General features: G+C 32.8%; 3 protein-coding genes across 3 annotated transcripts; 1 reads left to right on the plus strand and 2 right to left on the minus strand.

The window, feature by feature from the left end:
• Positions 1-1,564: 1,564 nt before the first annotated feature.
• Positions 1,565-6,465, minus strand: LOC120164892 (probable serine/threonine-protein kinase At1g54610). Its single transcript, XM_039174527.1, has 8 exons — positions 5,393-6,465; positions 4,402-4,686; positions 3,833-4,150; positions 3,449-3,676; positions 3,191-3,291; positions 2,855-2,969; positions 2,180-2,638; positions 1,565-2,000 (listed from the first exon to the last, which is right to left on the minus strand). Exons 1-8 carry the CDS (start codon positions 5,756-5,758, stop codon positions 1,794-1,796), a joined length of 2,079 nt encoding a protein of 692 aa, XP_039030458.1. The 5' UTR covers positions 5,759-6,465; the 3' UTR covers positions 1,565-1,793.
• A 7,145-nt stretch (positions 6,466-13,610) lies between these two features.
• Positions 13,611-14,230, plus strand: LOC120164869. The gene has a single exon (XM_039174508.1). The coding sequence runs from the start codon at positions 13,742-13,744 to the stop codon at positions 14,174-14,176; it is 435 nt and encodes a 144-aa protein (XP_039030439.1). The 5' UTR covers positions 13,611-13,741; the 3' UTR covers positions 14,177-14,230.
• A 726-nt stretch (positions 14,231-14,956) lies between these two features.
• Positions 14,957-15,545, minus strand: LOC120164871 (metallothionein-like protein type 3). The gene is made up of 3 exons (XM_039174513.1): positions 15,400-15,545; positions 15,230-15,268; positions 14,957-15,127 (listed from the first exon to the last, which is right to left on the minus strand). Exons 1-3 carry the CDS (start codon positions 15,528-15,530, stop codon positions 15,034-15,036), a joined length of 264 nt encoding a protein of 87 aa, XP_039030444.1. The 5' UTR covers positions 15,531-15,545; the 3' UTR covers positions 14,957-15,033.
• Between the last annotated feature and the right edge of the window lie 5,729 nt (positions 15,546-21,274).

Here is a 21,274-nt window from a genome sequence, read left to right on the forward strand (position 1 = left end):
TTGTAAATAAATTTTAAAAATCCAATAATATAAGCTGAGTTAAAGTTTACCGCTTTAATTTAAAATTCTTTTAAAATTTGTGTCATGAAATAGTGCTATTTTTTATCAATGCAAATTTTGAAGATATATATAGTTGATGTCGGTCGACGATTATTTATTATCTATGATTTAGATAAAACATTATTGAAGATAATAAAAATAAAAATAAAAATCAGTTTCATTCTAATTCAATAAGAAGATAAATAAAGATAAAACTCTTAAGTAGATTATTTTCTATTTCGAGATATAAATATTCTAATAAATCATGAGTTTTTAGTACTACATGGTCATTTTAGATAGATGAAATGTGACGTCTATTGATGAAGGGTGTGAGATTATAATAAGTTTATTTAATTTTAATCATTCTTTTATTATTTTTGACTTTTTTATGAAAATGATAATTTAATCACTTCAATATAAACTGGTATTTAAAAATAAAATTTAAAAAATAATATAATATGGTCGATAACACGAACTATTGAAAAAATTGAAAGAATATATAACACGTGTTCTTACGAGAGCTTAGGTTCGAGACTTCAAATTACAAAAATATCCTTAAATTTGTCCGCAAAAAGGGCACCCCTTAAAAACCGGTAAAGTTCTTAAAGTTCGAACTTACAAATCTCATATTATTTATTTCTAGGTTGCATTTAATTACGATTCTTTTTAGTTTTAAAACACCATGAACCCCTATAATTACAATTAAGTATAATTTTCAAAATTAAACTATAATTATATTATAGTGTAAAGTACACAAATGGTCTCCCGACTATAGGGTGGTGTTTTATTGAGTCACTCGACTATTAAATGTTATAAAATGATTATCCGATTATAGAGTGTTGTTTTATTGAATCTCTCGACTATTAAAAGTTACGAAATGATCACATGGCTATTCATTATGTTCTAAACTCGTCATTTTCTATTAAAAATCAACGGCATTCTAAGTTGAACGTTAGCATGTTGACTGTGATACGATAAAATTCGATATCAGAATCTTAAACGACTATCTTATCCTACTCACCGTGTTAATGTTCAACTCGAACGACAATCAACTTGTTAACGAAAAAAAGACGAGTTTGGAACATAATGAATAGTCAGGTGATCATTTTGTAACTTTTAATAATCGGAGGACTCAACAAATCAATATTTTATTGTCATATAATCATTTTGTAACTTTCAATAGTCGATGAACTTAATAAAATAACACCTTGTAGTCGGGGATCATTTGTGTATTTTACCCTATATTATATTTAAATAATTAGATAAGCAAAACTATCAGTCGTATAATTATTAGAACTATAATTACATCTTCATATACATCATGAAAATCAAAGCCGACCAAATTGAAAACGCCTTATTATCCATATACATGCATGCATGCATATATATATATATATATATATATATATATATATAATGCGGCTGCAATTTTCTTCAGAAGAGACGAGGTACTTGGTAAACAAGCTAGAATTTGTTTGTTTCATTGCATTAAATAATCTAAAGAGCTCTGAATTTAACTTGGGGCAGACGAACAGGGATGTGTCATATCTTAGCAAATTGCAGTTGTGGAGTGGTAAAGATATGCACATGTTTGATCACATAGAAAGCTCTCTTCATCAGCTATAAGCTTAGCTACATATGCCTCACTAGCAATCTTCCTATAAGCGTCGAGCTATACAAAGAATCGGCGGCCAATTATTTGCTACCATCATCTTGACATTGTTCGTCCTGATTTGCGGTTCACAAAGTTTAGCTCAACGACCAGAAACAAATAATGAATTGGTTGATTTTTGGCTGCCTTCTATCGGAACCCTTTTCATCTTTGCCTTATCCAGGCGTGCTCGTCGAACAGCTTCTTGAATTTGACGATCGTGATCCTTGAGCATCTGATCCATGTTGCCTGATGGAACTAATAATGGACCAGAATAGTGAATTTTGTGACCCTTTGAGCCATAACCAAGCTGGAAACAAACATCATTGAGAAGTATGCGTTAGATACTTGAAATGAAGACAAGTTACTAGCAACTAGCCAAAAGCAATACTTTTACCAGGAAAGAAATCAATGACAAGGGTCTTCTTTTATGTAGATTTTGACCATGAGAATCGATCATCAAAACAAAAAGACGGGTTCACTACTTACCACAACTTGATCTTTGATGTTACTTCTTCCATCTTCTTTCTGCTGCACATTTCGTTCCATATCCTGTTGGAAATATTCTGAGGCCTCCTTAAAGGAACCAGGAAATCTTGCAAATACTTTTGGAGCTTCTGGTTGCGAAGAACCAGTTCTCTCTCTGCGATCTTCAGATATAAGATTACTTCTCCTTGCTGCCACTAAACCTGGCATCATTGATAAGTCGGCCCCAGTAGAAAGTTTTGGAGCATCATCGAGTTTTTTACCAGACTTCGCCCATGCAGCTCGGTGAGCCAGTGGCCCTGAATGGGAGGCTCTCTTGTGACGATTCCCCTGAGCATCTGCATTTGATTCTACTGCCTGTGATGGTCGAGGTGGATCTATAGGAAAGCCTGAGGCAACTTCTTCAGGATGAGGATTAAACTTCTCACTCCGACTCTTAGAATTGGGTTGACCTTGTCTTTTCTGGAATGTAAAGTTATTTTTTTCCAAAGAAAAGTGTTACTAATGTCATGCGGATGGTGTTGTTCTAAAAAGGGGAAATTTGATAAAAAGAATGAAAAATTATGTTAAATTATTAAGTAGAAATCTTTGATGCTTACACTACTTAAGGATGCCATCACCAAACGTGTTATAGCAAAAAGAGATGAAATGGCAAGTGTTAACCAAATCTCAAGTTACCTGCATTGACAAGACTAGTTCAGCATTGGCATCAGGCGCTGGCATGGCTCGAGACTCTCTTGTTGATCTCCTGTCGAGGTCAGGTCTCTGACCTTTGGTTCCTGCTACTCTTTGTCTGCCAATAGAAAAAAGTAGTTTGTTAGCAGTTTTGGACCTAATCCGAGAACTAAAGATTTCGAAGAACTCAATTTTCTTTTGGAAGTAACCTCCAACAGAAGTATGAAAAAGTTCAAAGAAATTCTCCTTCAGAAGCATGGGATTTTCCATCGACTCAAGCACCTCGGATTTTTTTAAAAAGATAAATAAATATTCTCATTGTAATTATAAAATATTCACCTTCTAGTTTCCTCATCCCTCATTTTTGCATCAAACTCTTTGCTAGGAGGATACTTGGGCAAGCTTGAAGGATCACAGGGAAGCGGATTTGTGGTAAAGAACTGAAAGAACACGAGTAAAAACAAGTAGGAAATTAGATACTTGGGCAACCTTCATTTCCAACATTCACCCTGAAAAGGAGGGTAAGATGCTTGCAGACATGCATCGATTATAGTTGCATGAAATATAATAGTAAAACATAATTTCTTAAAAACATACCTTACTCTTGAGAGCAGAAGCTGCAGATCCGCGATCAGCAGGGTCAATGGAAAGTAAGGTTTCCATGAGTGCTAATGCTGGTGCAGGAAATTCCTTAAATGTTTCAGCGACACAGCATCTATAAGGTTGTTGGGGCTTAAAAATTGTAGCATGAGGCAACTTTGATTTTCTCCAATACTCTTCAGAAGGCGAGCCACAAAGCTTGAAAATTTTATGCAACTGCTCCACCTATAAAGCAGAAAGACATGGATCTCGATCGTTCATTTAATTCTAGAGATCTAAAGACAACATATGACACATTCTATCACTAAAACAATTGTCATGCATATATCAATAGACTAGTGTTTCAGCTTAAAAATCTTAGTACTTCGTAGGAATGCTCACCTCAGTTCTTCCGGGCATAATAGGCTTGCCTGCATATAACTCAGCAAGTATGCAACCTGTACTCCATAAATCCACAGCAGTACCATAGTAAGTGGCCCCAAGTAAAAGCTCTGGTGGTCTATACCAAAGAGTTACAACACGGCTTGTCAAGGGCTGACTTTGATGGGGATCATAAGAACTTGCCAGACCAAAATCTGCAATCTTCAAGATGCCATTATTGTCAATGAGAAGATTTGAACCTTTTATGTCACGGTGTAGGACACCATGGCTGTGACAATGATCAAGACCACACAAAAGTTGCTGCATGTAGCACTTAACCTGCCAAAAGTTCAATAAATAGAACATAAGAATACCCCATAGATGCCAAATATAAATTTTTGATTTGCAGAATATTCTCAACTTCTTAAGAACGCAATTTAAAGGGGGAAATTCATGGAATTCCAATGTATGGAAGATCTCTTATAGGAAACGTCATTAGTCTAGACCAAAATTATTACTTACAAGTAAATTTTGGAAGATATCAAATTGCAGCTAAGAGAAAAATAAAATGGCAGAACAATCTGACATACTTGTGGCTCAGAAAACTTCAGACCCTGGTGCGAAGCAAGACCAGCCAAATCATGTTCCATATACTCAAAAACAAGGTACAAGCTGCAAGACATCCTTGAGGTAACCAGACCTTCCAGCTTTATAACATTTGGATGGTCAAGTCTACGTAGTATGTGAATTTCCCTTGCCATAAATCGAACACTCTCCGGCTCAAGGTTATCAAATCTTACTTTCTTCAGAGCAACAATTTTTTTCTGATCTAAATCACGAGCTCTATAAACATTACTATAAGTCCCCTGGCCAATCTGCATAGAAAACATAAGTTCAACTAACAGACACGATTACTAGCCATAAGAAACAGTCAATTTAGAGCACAGTGTTAGGTTATAAGATAAGAGACATCACACTAAGAGGCTGTAGTACAAAATCGAGAAAACAGACCAAATTCCAAAAATCATAGCTAAGTTACATCATCATAATTCACAACAACACATCCAGAAGTCACCGACAGAGAGGGCATGTCAGTGGAGGTGAACGAAATATTAGTATGCCTTAATGTTGAATAAAGGTATATCACTGGACTTAAGAGGGAATTTTTCTTCTAATTGTAAATTGATACTGTTTTCATCTTATTGAATTTAACCTGATTTAGAGCTAGGTGAAATTCATATTGGATAGTGGTTTAGTTCTCAGGTATTGAAACAAGATGTTTTACAATCTTTCAAAGATGTCAAGATGGATACGTCAAAAAGAAAATTGTCAATGAAATTTGCAACATGAGCACCAATCATATACAATCTATGTTGCTTGGACTCGGTGTAGTGTTAGACACAGATGTGTATCAGAAATGGGTATGGCTAAATTTTTCTATGTATTTGGAGTATCCTTAAAGGTCATATCCCCAAATCCTAGTGTCAGACTCAAGTGCTTTATGAAACATGAAGAGTCTGACCAACATAGTATACAATGAACGTCACCCAAAACTAAGAAATAAGTTAAGAGCATAATTACTTTATCCAGCTTCTCAAATGAGTCTGCACGCCGCGGCACCCATCCTCTGATTGCTTCTCCTGCCACCGAAGCTAACCAAGTAGGCCAACCTGCTGCCACCTGTTCACCTTCTGTAGCTTTTGGTAGACTACCCATCCCGGGGTGTTGAGTAACAACATACTCCATCTTCTCCCTTCTATCCAAATTCTCACCATGCAACCGAACCGTATCATTCACTTGTTTATCAATTAACATCGTTCGCACTTCATTGTTATCAGACCGATCCTTTGCTCCAACTTCTGTTGCGGCTTTACTCAAAGGCCTCTCTCTAGGACTATCCTTACTATCTTCAATTGCAGAAGGTTTACAACAAATGCAACCCATCATACACCAAAACCACCCTTCAAACAATAACTTCTTCAGTTCTTCTTACAGAAACTATCCTTCATTTCTTCAAGAATTTTAATTTTTTTACAACATTGTCCCCCTCATCTATTACCGACATACTCAAAACGCCAAAGAGTTCGACTAAAAACAGAAGTTCCAATATCCCATCTAAATTCAAATGTTATAATAAATCCCCATTTCTGCACCAGCATTCTACCAAATGAAAGTAATCAAGAATCTGTGTTTCTAGAAATAGAAACCAATAAAGCCGGGCTTCACTAAAAACCCAATACTATATACATACTATCCAATCTAATCAAAACCTCATTTGTTCAAACAAGAGCCTACTTCTCTAGAATCTCTCCAAAACACTACAACCTTTAAACCCAAAAAAAAAGTAAACCTGAAACAAGCTTTCAAAGATAACCCAAGCTAATGCAAATCCAAATACCAACCTAGAAAACGACACCTCTCTATACACAAATTTTCTTCTGCCCTCCTTATCCAATCAAATTATTCAAACCCCACAATTTTAAACTACATAAAAGATTAGAAAAGAAGTTTTAAAAAAATGAAAGTCTTAACCTTTTCCAGGTACCTTTAAGAAGAAAGCACCTTTGCAGCTAAAAAGGATTGAAACTTTGAAAACCCTAGAGAGAGTAAAGTGATCAAGCCTGGATTGCAGGGAAAATGGAAATACGGAGACATGGATCTAAGGAGCAAATAAAGAAAGGTTTTTCCCCCTATTAAAGAAATGTGTTTTTATCTTCTTGTCGATTGTTGAAAGGGAGAAATCAATGATATTTGAGGTGGGACCTGGGAGAAATAATTTATTGATAATATTAATATTTTAACGGCATCTATTTTAGTTGTGTTTAATTCTTTTCATTTTAAATGTTATAGGATTTAGGGTTTGTGAAAACCAATGCGTAAAAAGACATTCTTGATGTGTTTTACGAACTCACGCGTTTCATAAAATGGAAGGTTTCGAACATTGTTCTATTTACATTTAAATTATAATTATATATTTTTCTTTAATTTAAGGCTTATATAAAAATAAGAGACTAAATTATGTTTCGAAAAATTTTAATTACCTATTTTTAACGAATAATTATTCTCCTTCTTTTTTTATTTACAAAAAAAAAATTCTTTAAACATTAAAATATTTTTAAGATATAATTTGGAGACTTATTTTTATATTAAGCCTTAACTTAATCAAGTCAAATACATAATGTTTAAACAATAACAATAATGATAACACTTACTTGAAAATTATGTTTGTTTAATATAAATTACCCGTTCGCTTTTTTTTTAATCTATGATGTTTATAAGTAATAATATATATTTTAAAGATTCTTAATTATTTTATAATTAACGTTCAAATATCTTGTAATTTTTTATACTCAAACCTAAAATCATTAAAAATAACAATAATTTATTTAATTACTAAGATAATTTAATTGGTATGGGTTTTTAGATTTCAGTTTCCGCGAAAGGGGAAGGGGGTACGTTTCACTCGCTGAGGCTGAGAGTGGGGAAATGTTGAAACAACTTTAGATTAAGACAGTAAGAAGAAGAAGAAGAAAATAGTTGAGGGAAAGAAGGTGGTTTTGGCTTTTCCTGACTCTTATCTTACAATTTTTACTTCATAAAATAAATATGTTAACAGGTCTTAGGTAAGAGATGTTACAGTCTAACTCACTTACACAGTAATCATCTCCTTTCCTGGGTCCCACTTTCCTCAATCAAATTTCCAATGACATCCTTTACGTCCATCCTAATCGTGTGGTCCAAAATTGCTTAACTGTCTAATCACATCACCGCACTCTAATTTTACTTCGAACAAAATGTCATTTTCCATGCACAATACGATGACATGATTATTGCTGTAACAGTATTTATGTACTTGTTATTCTTCAATTTGGGTAATTTTCATAATTCATTTGCACACTTGTTTTATAAATAAAAGGGTAAAAATACTAAATATCATTTAATTTTAGGCGATGTATTATTTATACCGTCAGATTTTTAATTGCTCTAGTTTTAGCACCAAATTTTTATTTTAGTTTCAGTTATACAATTCGGTCGTTAAAATTTAAACGACGTGATGATATTGACAAACAAAACGATGTTATTTATTGATGCCTAAAATGATGATGTTTTAGACAATAAACTCTAGGAGTGTATCAATTTTTTGTCGCTAAGCATTTAAACATTCCATTTTTGTGCACTATACTTTCTTACCGTTGTTAGTAGTAAATCGACCTCTTTCACCAATGGCCTTTTCATGGCAAGATCGATATCAGTACATTCGTATTTCGCTTGTCTTTGTTCTTATGTGATTGGTTATCTACGAAATCTACTAAATATCGACGAAATTAAAATTTTAAAAAATCCATCATTTTTTACGTTTTGGGGAGTGTTTGAAAATATGAACAATAAAAAGAATTATTTCGAAAAGATAAACAATATACCTCAAAACTAACCTCATTAGACGATCATAGGAAGATATTAGAGCATTAGCACATTGAACCTATGGATTTTTCTTCGATTGTAAGTGGTTTTTGTGAAAAATAGATTTGATTAAAAGAAATAGAGGTAAAATATGAATACTTTGATAGTGATATTGTCATGAATGTAGATCGGTGACAGACAGCGATTCACTATCAACGACGGCAAAAAAAGTGCAATGTCAAAGAGTGAATTGTTTAAAAGTTTAGTGATAAACATGATACACTCTAAAAGTTTAGTGCCTAAAACATCATCGTTTTAAGTATTAATAGTTGCATTAAAACAACGTCATTTTGTTCATGTCGTCGTATTATTAAAATTTAACAGATTAATAATATAATTGAAGTTAAACCAAAATTTATTATTATAATTAAAGCAATCAAAAAGTCAATGATATACCCCCACCTAAAACTAAATAGTATCCCATGTAGTTTACCCCAAGTAAATCTCTGTTTTATTTTATACTTTAAACTTTGACTTTCTTCTTAAAGTATTTATTTTTACTAAATAATAAAATGAATTACTCATATCGGATTCATTGTTTGACTTATTTTTTATTTGACATTCATTGTTCACTAAGAGACAAATGGGGAAGAAAAAAAATAAAAAACAAGCTCACATGGATCTAATGCAAGTCACGTGCTTTGTACAATGTTTTCTTCTTGTCCCAATAGATGTAATAAAAAAATGAATTCAAGTCTCATCGATCCAGATCAATTTATTGTTGTTGTTTCTAGTTTAGAATTATATTATTATAAATAATAATAACTTTTAAATTATGTATTTTTTTAATTAAATTAAATATAATTAAAAATTTTAAATCAAATTCGGTTCAAAATCGAACTAAAAACGGTCCAAAAGAATCATATCATTCATACGGTCATGCATATGGGAAATTTAAGGCGCTGTCTTCTTTCAAAGAGACAGATGAACGAACATTCGGGGCCAATTTGATAACTCAAACTCTCAAAGGATAGCTTGGGATTGGTCCACTATTTTATTGTCAATGGAAATTCAATGTTTTTTGGGACAGTTTTCCGGTTGCCAACAACAATCAACATGTTTCTCTAGCCTTTTATGAAAGGCATAATGTCAAAAGTCTTTCTTTTTAATAATTATTTTAGTTTTCGGGTAAAGTATATAAATAGCCCCCTGACTATAGATATTACTTTATTAATTCTCCGACTATTAAAAGTTACAAAAATGATCACCTAACTATTCATTAGGTTCCATACTCGTTATCTTTTGTTAAAAAATTGATGATAGTTTGAGATGTTCACTAACATGTTGACTAAGATATGATTAAATTTGATCTCATAATCTCAAACGACTATTATATAGCATGTTAACGTCCAACTCATATGACCTGGCGTTGGGATCAGCCTACTACCCTACCTCCCCCTTACCTCATTGCATATGGGAATCAGGGTTTTGTTGTTGTTGTTGTTGTTGTTGTTAACATCCAACTCAGATGACCATTAATTTTTAACGGGAAAGGACGAGTTTGAAACATAATGAATAGTCGAGTGGTCATTTTGTAACTTCTAATAGTTGGGAACTCAAATGTAACTCTCTATAGTCGAGGGATCATTTTGTAACTTTTAATAATCAGTTGATTCAATAAAGTAGTATCATATATTCGAGAGATCATTTGTGTACTTTACCCTTAGTTTTGTTTATAATTTAATTTTTAATATTTTATCTTTTTAATTAAGTAAAGATATATTAAATTTACAAAAATAAATGTTGGGATACAAACCCACACATGATAAGACAATACGAATATCATTATCACTCGGTCAATTAATGTTTTATTTTATATATGTAGTGGCAGATCTTGGTGATAGAGTTTGGGATGACCAATTTAAAACTTTAAAAAATTTAAAGGTTTAAATTAATTTTTATTTTTTGAAGGGTTTAGTTTACATTTTCCCAAAAAAATTAGGGTCCAAAAAAATTAGGGTCTAACTATTTTTTTTGAAATTTTGAGAGGCTTAATGAGAGTTTTTAAACATTATGGGAAGAGATTTAATCAATAACATTAAAAAATTTAAATTTTAATCTAAATTTCTAAAAAAAATTGAGAGGGCCAAATTAATTTTACTGAAAATTTTAAAGGTCCATATTATAATTTTTTAAATTTGTGGGGCCATAGCATCCAATAGTCCTTCTTGTCTTCCACCAGGACCACCACTGTGTATATATAGGTAATTGAAAATATTAATTTAATAATGATATTTTATAATATTGATTTGAATTAATTATTTAATTAAATATTAATGCTTATAAAAATAATTAATTAACTAATCAAATACACTTTGTTTTCGATTAGCACTAGGTTAATCCTTATCTTATTACCATGATTATCTTCAATTACCAATGGCACACGCCACAACTCTCTCACATTATTTTTCACATTTTTATTATCATCTATAAGTGCCATTAGTACCCAACTTAGGCTTACTCACACTTTAAAATCATTTGATTTGATTGAGTCCGATTTAAATATTATATTAGTAAAATTTATTAAGTGGTGTAATTGATAAAAGTAAATATTTGGAAGATATTTGGGAGTTCGCTTGTCTCTAGGAGCTTTTCTTACTTGGATTGTGAGGGATTGGTGGATAAAATTATTAGAAAAATTCAGAACTGGCTTTCTAAATGTTTATCCTTTTGCTGGAAGATTGTAGCTCATTCAAGCGGTTTATCTCCAGTGTTCAAAATTTTTAGAGTAGAGTTTTTCTATTGCCTTCTGAAGTGTTGAAGAAGATTGGAAGTTTATATAGTGCTTTCCTTTGGAAGGGTTCAAATGGCTCTGCTAGGGGTGCTCGGGCTAGTTGGGAGAAGTTGTTTCATCCAAAATGTGAAGGGGGTATGGGGATAAATAATATTTTAGTTTGGAATAGAGCTTGTATAATGAAATGGTTGTGGCTACCTCTTGCACAGCTATAACCGCTTTTGATGGCTTAGATTGAGAAGTACATTTTGAAGGGTGCTCTCTATGGCAGGCGCCTATGAAGGACAATTATAGTTGGGCATGGAAGAAAACTGTTGGATCTCTCCCTAATTGGAGAGGTTCTAGAAAATTCTAGAGCTTTATGGAGAAGTGTAGAATTTTTAGAACATTTCGGAGAACTCTAGAGAAGTGTATAACTCTTTAGAAGCTTGTGGAAGAGTGTAGAATCCTCTAGAATATTCTGGTGATATGTGGAACCTTATGGAAGAGTATGGAAGAATATGGAAGGGAGTGAAAGAGTGTAGAGCTTCCTAGAGTGTGTGGAGCATTCTAGATAATTAATCTCCACCCTTGGATGTAAGTAATCTCCACCATTCATTGTGGAGGCGGAGTAGTATAAATAGGGGTGAGAGACTTCATTCCTAACCATCCAAAATCCAAGAAATCCAAGCTTGAGAAACTAGAGAGTTAGAGAGCCTCTTTGAGAGAGAAGAGAGATAGTTTGGGAAGGCTTTATCCTCAAGTTTATCCAAGAAATTCAAGCTTGAGATACTAGAGAGTTAGAGAGTCTCTTTGAGAGAGAATAGAGATAGCTTGGGAAGGCTTTATCCTCAAGCTTGTCCAAGAAATCCAAGCTTGAGATACTAGAGAGTTAGAGAGCCTCTTTGAGAGAGAAGAGAGATAGCTTGGGAAGCCTTTATCCTCAAGCTTGAGTGAGCCACCAAGTGTGAGTCAAATTTTGTGAACGCATCCTTGTAATCCTACTATTCTTTTGTATAGTGGAAGAATCTCTAAATTGGAGAATTATACTCTTGTGCTCTCTTTACTATCCTTAATCTCTAAGTGTCTATCTTAACTTCATGAAATGGGAAAGACCGTGATTCCAACAAAAACTCTTAAATTAAGGGATGATTATATCCTTGTTGGTAGTATGGATGGAGGCTTTCAATAGAAGATCGAGTTCAAGGCATCTATGTAGGGCTGTTGTTGGTAATAAAGAAGCATTTTTCTTTTAAATGTTGTCTGAGCCAAAAAGAAAAGAAGGATTTAAATTCATTCATTCATTTTCTTCCAACAAAGCCAAATTGCTTCTAAGTGTCACCATGTAATAGGACTAGTTAGATAACTTTAGGATCGTATAAGGAGTAAGTTGTACATTATGAATGAGCTTCATACAAACTGTTGTCATTTTCCTTGTAACTGCTTGGTCAAGTTCTTAATAGTAGCTAGCAGCAATTCATCATTCACCTATGCTACTCAAATTCGGGTGTGAGTTAAACACGAGTCTGCGTCCGAAAATGTATGAACATGTCTACTCAAATGTCTGTACATGATTGTTATTTGATAGGCTTACAAACCATGTTACTCGGATTAGCATGTGAATGTCGGATATGATTATATATCTGACACTGTAAAGTCTTGTATTTTGAGGGTCCTTGGAGAGGCGTGTACGAATATGCCATATATGTATAGTTCGGGAAAAAAATGAAAACCAGAGGATTTAGCCCAAAGAAGGAATGTTTGTGCTGATAGAGTTTGGTCAGGATTTTAGACAGCAAAATATTACAGTGAAAAGACATGTTTTGTAAAATGAAAACACATATTCAATTTTCAGATTGTCCATGTGATTTAATATTCATGTTGCAAGATTGTTTTAGCATGAAATGAGTTTCCCCTTTATTCTCTACAGCTGTAAGGTGTGAGAGCTTAGCAATGATGGTTTCCATAACAAAAAGTAAACGTGCTTGGTATGTTGTAAATCATGCAAACCACTCTTTAAACAACCAAAATCAATTTTTTAAACCTCTAAATTTATAAGTCTTAAACCCTAAATCTTCACTTAATTTGATGGGAATTTGGTGAAGCATTTGAGGGGCTCAAGATTTGACAAAGTGCAGATAGGCCAAAGTGTACACTATATGGTAACCCATTATTTTCTATGTAAAAGGACCAATCAACCAACTGCATCTCCTAAATTCAAGACATAAAGTATTTTATTTTGGGTAGCAAAATTTATTTGGCTGGTCGAGAATATCACTAAAAAGTCTAAAGTTTAGGCCCTACTTAATCTCATTCCATTTAAAACAAAGATACCCCATAACTATATTCTCAAGCAAAATCATTAATTAATTGAAAAAAAGGAAATAAATTAATATTCACCCATTTCTCTTTGCTGTATGAGGAAGTAACCGAGGGAAAAGCTTGGAGTTTTAAAGCATGGTGGAGACTAATGCAAGGAAGCTTTATATTTCTTTAAATAATTAAATCCGAATGAAATTCTCCAATAAAATAGTCAAAACAATATATTCAATTCATTGTAAAGCTGCCTTGATTTCTCATTGGTACTTGTTTCCCTACTTATAAACTTCCATATCCAAATCTCAAATCTGGGGGTCAATGTTTTAGATCCAAGTCGTTCTAATAGGAAGATCATGCATCGATCATTTAATCGAATGTTCGAACTCCGATAGCCCATCTTTTGATGTATGATTTTTCTCCATGCGCTTCACTGAGCAATGAGCTTACCAGGGTTCTTCATTATATGCATGCTCCATTCCATAGTTGCCATCACTTGTGGAGCTCTAATGGTGTTCTACACCAAGGAAGTCTCGGTTCTCGGCCACGGTCACGAGATCGCCAGTAAGCTACAAGGCTCGACGCCCCACGATCAACTCTTGATCCAAACATCCGAATCTTTTTCCGGGTTGCTTTTGTTCACCATCGGTTTTGTGTTGTTCATGGTGGCATTCGTCAAGGACCGGGACTTTCAAAGCTTCTTTGCTAAAGGGTGCGTGTTGCTTCACGTTTCAATGGCTATTTGGAGAATTAAGTTCGAAGGGAAACTTGAAGATCTCGGCCATGAATGGCTTAGGCAAGCTCTTGGGGACATCATGTTGGCTCTTTCCTGGGTCTTTCTTCTTGCATATTCATGGAGGGAGAAGTATGATTAAAGGGGTTGAAAAATAAATTACAAGTTGGAATTTTGTTTTATTTCGGGCAGCAAATTTTTTGGACAACTGATGCACACAGCTGTTTGGTCAGGCCATTGTCTCCTTCTTGAATCTTGCTTAGGAACTCGAGCATCATGCTTGAATTCAAAGGAAAAGTGAAAATGGCAATGTCATATCAGGCTGGCATGTTTTGCTTTCAGTCCAGAGTCATCCCAATATGCTTTTTAATTTCTAATCTTGATGCTTTAATTGTAATGTAATAAAATGCCATGCAATTTTTGTCCCAAAAAACAATAAAAGTTGTAGGATTTTTTTTTCTGGTTGCCAATTTCTTTTTGCAGAAATGGGTACAAATTGCTTTAAACTCGGAATGAACATCCAAAATCAAAAATTGAGACTTCGAAGTGATTTGTCGGTAGTCGATGAACCCCCGATATGATCTTTGAGATTCGATCATAATGTCTGGATCAGGTCTAAAACGTTACCTAATCTATCTGTTTTCTAGGTTGCACTCTGCAAGTGCAATGATTTTAACTCAGTTAATGACTTGAACTGCCTCGATATATGAAGCTGCCATTTTTTAACCTTGAAAGGCCGGGTTAGTTTTTGATTTCTCTTGGTAACATACTCTATAATTTGCTGCTACACCAAGAGTATCGTACTTTTAGAATCAAAACATAGAAAAATAGTTATTCTAATAGTAATTCATTATTTTATAGCTTAGCCATTACAGCACTGTAAACGTGACACAGACAGACATGAAATCACACAGAAACAACAACGAAAGAACCGAATTTCTTTATTTTTTAGGTCCCAATTTTCTCATGAACTGGAACATCATTGTTCTTTATGTTAGCTTAATGACCACATGTGCAGTTCGTGCAGGTGCAGTTAGCTCCGCACTTGCAGTCGTTCTCTGCCGGAACCTCAGTCGCCACGGTGCCAATGTAGCTGCAACGAAATAACACAACAGATTATAATTTACCACATTTTTAATGAAAATTTTAGTATAGTTCTTTGAAGAAATCAATGATTGAAAAGTTTAAAGCATACCTCTTCTCGGTCTCGATGATCATGGTGTTTCCTTTCTTGCTGTAAGCATAAAAAAAGCCATTAAAAACTCTTAAATTTCAATGATAAATGGGAGGAAATTCATGGTTAATATAATCTAAAACCAAGCACAGACCATGAACAACTCGGTTTATGATTGTTTGATTACTTACACGCACTGGCTCTTGTCGCTGCAGTCGCAGTTGCCGCACTTGTCCGACATGTTGAAGGTTTTCTGGGAGTCTGAAGTTGTAATTAGGTAGATTGCAATGGGATTGCTATGCTTTGCAGCATGAGAATGCATTGGATTTATAGATGAAGAAAGCAAAGGAACCTTTTGGTAGTGGTGGGCGGACATTGCCACTTTTGGTTTGGCTTGCTATCCTCCTCTCGTGTCCATATCATTTCTCCTTTTTCTTCCCTAAAGGGAGAATATCATATGCATGCATATATTATTGATCTTACTCTTGTGTTCAGACCATCAAAAGGAACCTAAGCTCTTGGAATTTTAAGGGTTCTAATTGAGGTGAGATTGGTAAATTATCAAGGGTGCATGGATTTCTTTTTCACTCTTGACTTTGATGATTAGGGTAAAAAGAGAGATTTTAGGGCAATCACATCTTCTAAAAATTTAAAATTATCATATATTTTAAATTTTTTATTGTATTTTCTATTAAAAATTTATTTTTATCTCTCTAAATTTTATAAGTTCAAGTTCATACTTTAACATAAAATCCGGCATCTGTCCCTAATAAAGATGACATGTAAAAAATTATGACACAACTTATTTTTATTGTTGGATCAATGGCCTATGTGGTAGAGAATGTCTATGATATATTTTGTCTTAAATTTGATGTTTAAGTTAATTTTGGTTCAGTTAGGTATCTGAGTTTATCTTTTAAATTATTTTGAATTTATTTTTTCTTAAATTAATATTTGAACTTAATTTGTTATTTCCAAATGAATATTTAGGAACAATGATTTATTTGAATCGATTTAAATCATGAAACTAATTTTAAATAGCTATTTAAATAAAAAAAATAAGTTTAATACCTAATTGAATAAAAAAATTAGGTAACAAATTGAATCTTGAAGTTAAATTTAGATAACATATTCAATATATATATATATATATATATATATATATATATATATATATATATATATATATATATATATAACATTTGGTACCTAACTTGTACTTATGTGCAACATGGTACTCAAATTCCTTTTTGGTATTATTAGATAACCAATTTTAACGATACAATTAATACTTGACTTTTTTGGTGCAATTAGGTACCTAACATTTTTCTAAGTACACATGTCTACTTTTGATTGGTTCATTCATAAAAATTTAACATTGTTTAGTTAAAGGGAAAATATGCGTTATTGACTCAAAAGTTCCGCGTTAAAATACTAAGTATGAATTAATGTAATTTTAAAAAATATTAGGTACCTAATTGTACTAAAATAAAATTTGTATACTTGATTGAAACGAAAAAAGTTAGGTACATAATTGCACCGTTTTCAAAAGTTATCTACCTAAACGCACCATGAAAAAGTTAATTACCTAATTGAATTAGAAGTACTACATTCCATATAAATATTACAGTTAGACACCAAAAATTATATTTACCCATATTTTGTGCTATGGTGACTGAGTGGACTTGAGCGGAACAATGTCATTAAATATTGACCGTCCAATTGTTAGGCCCCTCTCAATTGCAAATATTGATGGAGACTCTACATGAACCATTTTTGTTTCTTTAAAAATATACAAACATATCAACATAATTATATGTTTATTATTACATATTAAAATCTTAAAATATGTACATACTTATATCAATAAATATATGTTAAATGCTATACTTTTTTATTTTATATATTTACACCGTTATAAGTATGTGTTAAGTATTATATTTTATTTTATTTTATTCGCTTACATTAATATAGTATGTGTTAAGTGATATACATTTTTTTATTCACTTACACTGGTATAAGTATGTATTAAGTGTTACACTTGTTTATTTTATCACTTACACCGGTGTATGTATGTATTAAGTGCTACACTTATTTATTTTATCACTTACACTGGTGTAAGTATGTGTTAAGTGTTATATTTGTTTATTTTATTCACTTATATCAGTGTAAGTATGTGTTAAGTGTTACATTCTTTTTATAGTATGAATTATGGAAAAAAAATTAACAAATAATGTAATAGGTTAACCTAGTCAGGTACAGAGCTAAAATTAAATATGAAATGAGCCTAAATATTAGACTATTTAATATAAAGACTTATTAGGTATTTAAACTCGAAATTCAGTATGAATAAACTACCTTAGTGATTAAGGGGTTTGTTGTTATCCTTAAGGTCCCGAGTTCAAGCACTGTGTAGGGTAGGAGCGTTCATTGTCAAATAGTTGAAAGTCTTTGTACATATACTACATTGTATTCACCTTAAATTTATAATAAAAAAACTCAAAATTCACAAGACAACTTCTAATTTGTCTAATATTTAAACTTACAATGACCTAAATTGTAATTAGACTAAAATTTGATAACACATACTTATCATTGTTTAGTTCGACCACTACTTGATTATTATTTAATACATATTTATTTTTTAAATTTAAATATTTATTTTTACATGAACCAAAATACTATTAAATCAAAATTATATCGAATATAAAAATTTTAACAGGATTCGAGACCCCTTGGGCTATAAGGGAGCTCTGTCCCTACCTGTGGTTAACTTGTAATTGAATCGTTAATAACAAAATTTTTATATTTTATATTTTTTAAATTTAAATATTTATTTTTACATAAACAAAATATTATTAAACTAAAATTATACTGAATATACAAATTTTAACAGAGGCCGGGACCCTTGGGCTCTAAGTGAACTCTGTCTCTGCATGTGGTTAACATGTAACCGAATCGTTAATAACGATTAATCGTTTCTTAATGATTAGATTGCAATTAGAAAAATCTCATAAATGTTATAACGATTAACCGACCGTTTAGGCTAAATAGTATGATTAACCATCCATAAATAACTCTAATTATTATTCCTTTATCACAAATCATAATATTAGTTTTGATAATGTATTACATAATATTCTCTCAATAAATATCATTGAAAATAAGAGCGTATATCTCATTCAAAAATCTAAATTCTCTCTATTTTTTTTACCTTTGTTAACAGGTGGCGGCAGCAGTCATAAGGTTGATTATCAACTGTTAATTTTTTAATAACTCTATTTTTATGTTTTATCGTTTATTTTATTGTTCTTTTTCTTTAATTTTCTTAGGTTGGATTTTGCCTCGTCTTGATGGCTCTTATTTATTACATTGTTAATCTTTTTTGTTTTAAACCTTTAAATTGAATTTGAATATGTGATTTACGTTTTTTGAGAAAATTATCTCTTGACGTTCGACCCTGATTTAAAATTGTCCATGATCTTTCAATAGTTTTATTCTTGTTTTGATTCGTTCACCGATACATCTAGATTTGTCCGTAGTAATCTTTTGTTTGAGTTTATAATTTTTTTCTTGCATAGCCCTTGTTTGATTTCAAATAGCTAGTTTCTTTGTAATAGTTAGAGAAAAGTATCTTATTATTGCTTAATTTACGCTTATTCATAATATCTTAACCTTGGAGTCGTGAGATCGAGTCTCACGGTGGGCAATTCATAATTCAGAGGTCTCCTACGGAAACTACTCTCAACCTGGTGTCGGGGGCAGCCTACTATCATACCTCCCCCTTATCCCATTACATATGGGAATAAGAGTCAGCTCATTATTAACAAATTCCTTGGTAGAAAGAATTTATAACTATGGCAAAAGAAAAAAAGAGAGATTAACATCAAAATTTAATATCAATTAAGAATTGATTAAGAACGAAGTCGAACTACGATCCAATTTACAAAAAAAAAAAAATCCAATTTCATGATCCTAATTATTTATTGAGCCTTTGATATTGGGCCCGTATTCCTTACTGTTTTCTTTATTCGGCCTAAAAGATTTTTATTATGATGTTTTCATCATCGTTTCCACGTCAGCAATGTTTATCTCTTAAATATCCTAACTTTTTGAAATCGTATCCGTCCACGTTTCGAGAAAAACTCATCGAACGGGTAAAAATCATCGATACAGTCAATGTTTCAGTCAACTCCGCACTGTCTTACACCGGAAGCTTTGACCTCTGATCCTCTATACCCAATTACATTGAAACTCACTCACTGTCGTTAAAGTTCATGCCACGTAAGCACACCAAAGTTGAATGGCAAAGGGAATTCGAGCATAAAGGAGCCGATTATGTAAGTATAATTTACTCACAGACTAGGCGCGAAGCCGTGGAGCTAGAAGAACAGATCACTTGCGTTCTATTTAAGTAATGTCGTCTATGAAGCCGCTGCCACCGTCGCCGTTGACTCTGCACGCTTATCATGACACGCGAAATTCCAAGTCTTTTCTTTTAATATATATATACATATATTTCATTGTTTTTTTTTATAACTATGAAAATGAAATAGAATTCGAACGTCCTTTGCGGTTTCTTTGATGATTTCTCTCTCACTTTCTCACTGTCCAAACAGGAAACGATTGATTCCTCTACTCCGAATTCCAGTTTCTTAATGGACCCGGAACTGATCGAGATCCCTCCCGGTTCCGAGCTCTTTCAAGTCTAGCAAGAAAAAACCGGTGATCGTTCACACTATTTTTTCTTTTAAAGAATAGTTTTTGTCTCTTTTTTTAACGTATTCTTGAAGATTTTTTTTTTGAGTTATGATTCGGTTTAAATACAATGATCGTTTGGTTGTCACTTTTGTTAATGGAATTTTGTTTGATCGGTTTATTGTGGAATTTCGTTGTTTTTTGGATTATTTACTATTGATTTTTTAGGTTTAAAGGAGTTAATTTGAATTTTTCACAACGAAACTTATGATTTCACTTATAACTGTGTGTTGGGGACTTGGGACTACGTTCTTCCAATCATGATAGTTTAAAGTTACCGATATTGTTGGTGCTGAATTTTGGTCTTTGAAATGATAATGGACGGGAGTTGTGGCAATTGTTGTGACTTAGATGTCCTCTCCTTATTTGTTAGGGTGCTATTGCTTACAGGGCCCCGGAGATTGACAGTTTGGGACGATGGGTCCTTTCTTTTACACTGTCTCAGGGATTTGAAATAAGCAGACTTGCCCTTGTAATAGTCGTTCTTGGTAAAGTACTGATGATTAATGAGCACGTTTTCTTGCACATACTATTTTTGGTACTGTTTATGAGTCCTTTGATAATAAGCTTCTAATATTTAAAATGGAGGGCTTTGAAGATTCATCTTCCTTTTGGTGTGGATTGTCTGATTTTTATAGCATTTTATGCAATAATAGAGAATGTTTGTTGGTGGGGTATAAAAATGAATTCATTTCTTGTTTAGTAGAAGGTAGTAATAAGCATTTAAACAGTGTTAACGCTCTACTTGCTAATGTCTAAGGCTGAAAATGTTCAATAATTGTTAAAATTTGGAACATCTAGAACATTGACATTGGACATGATCTGCGTGTTATTGGAATGGGAAAGAAAGCCACCAATTTTTTTTTTCATGGAGTGGGCCATATATTGGAAAGCATGTGGCCAACTCTACCTTTGAATTAAGGGCGACTTCATGCAATTGAGTGTTTTTAGACAAACACACTCCAAATCTAGAAATTCTGCACTAAGAAACTCTGTATGCCTTACTAGCTTCCTCTCTACTAATAGACACAAGTCATACATTCGTTATCAAGTTATTGTATTTTAAATTTTTCTCAGTCAATCTTGTGGCTCTTTAGAAAAATCTTATCTCATGTTTAGTAGAAAACTTCTGTTCCATATCTTGGTAGTTGTTATCCATGAAGTAATTGATGTTGATAACGATGGAGATTCAAGTGATGTAATGATCCTTGATGAGATGGTTGGTGTAGGAACAAAGGGAAGGCAGTAAAAGGTAGCTCTGGCGTTTCTAGTGCTATTCAAGCTGAGGTATGTGAGAGATTGAAGTGC

Source organism: Hibiscus syriacus, unplaced genomic scaffold (genome assembly GCF_006381635.1).
Source record: "Hibiscus syriacus cultivar Baekdansim isolate YM2019G1 unplaced genomic scaffold, ASM638163v2 tig00111550_pilon, whole genome shotgun sequence".
In the NCBI taxonomy this organism is placed as follows: Eukaryota; Viridiplantae; Streptophyta; class Magnoliopsida; order Malvales; family Malvaceae; genus Hibiscus; species Hibiscus syriacus.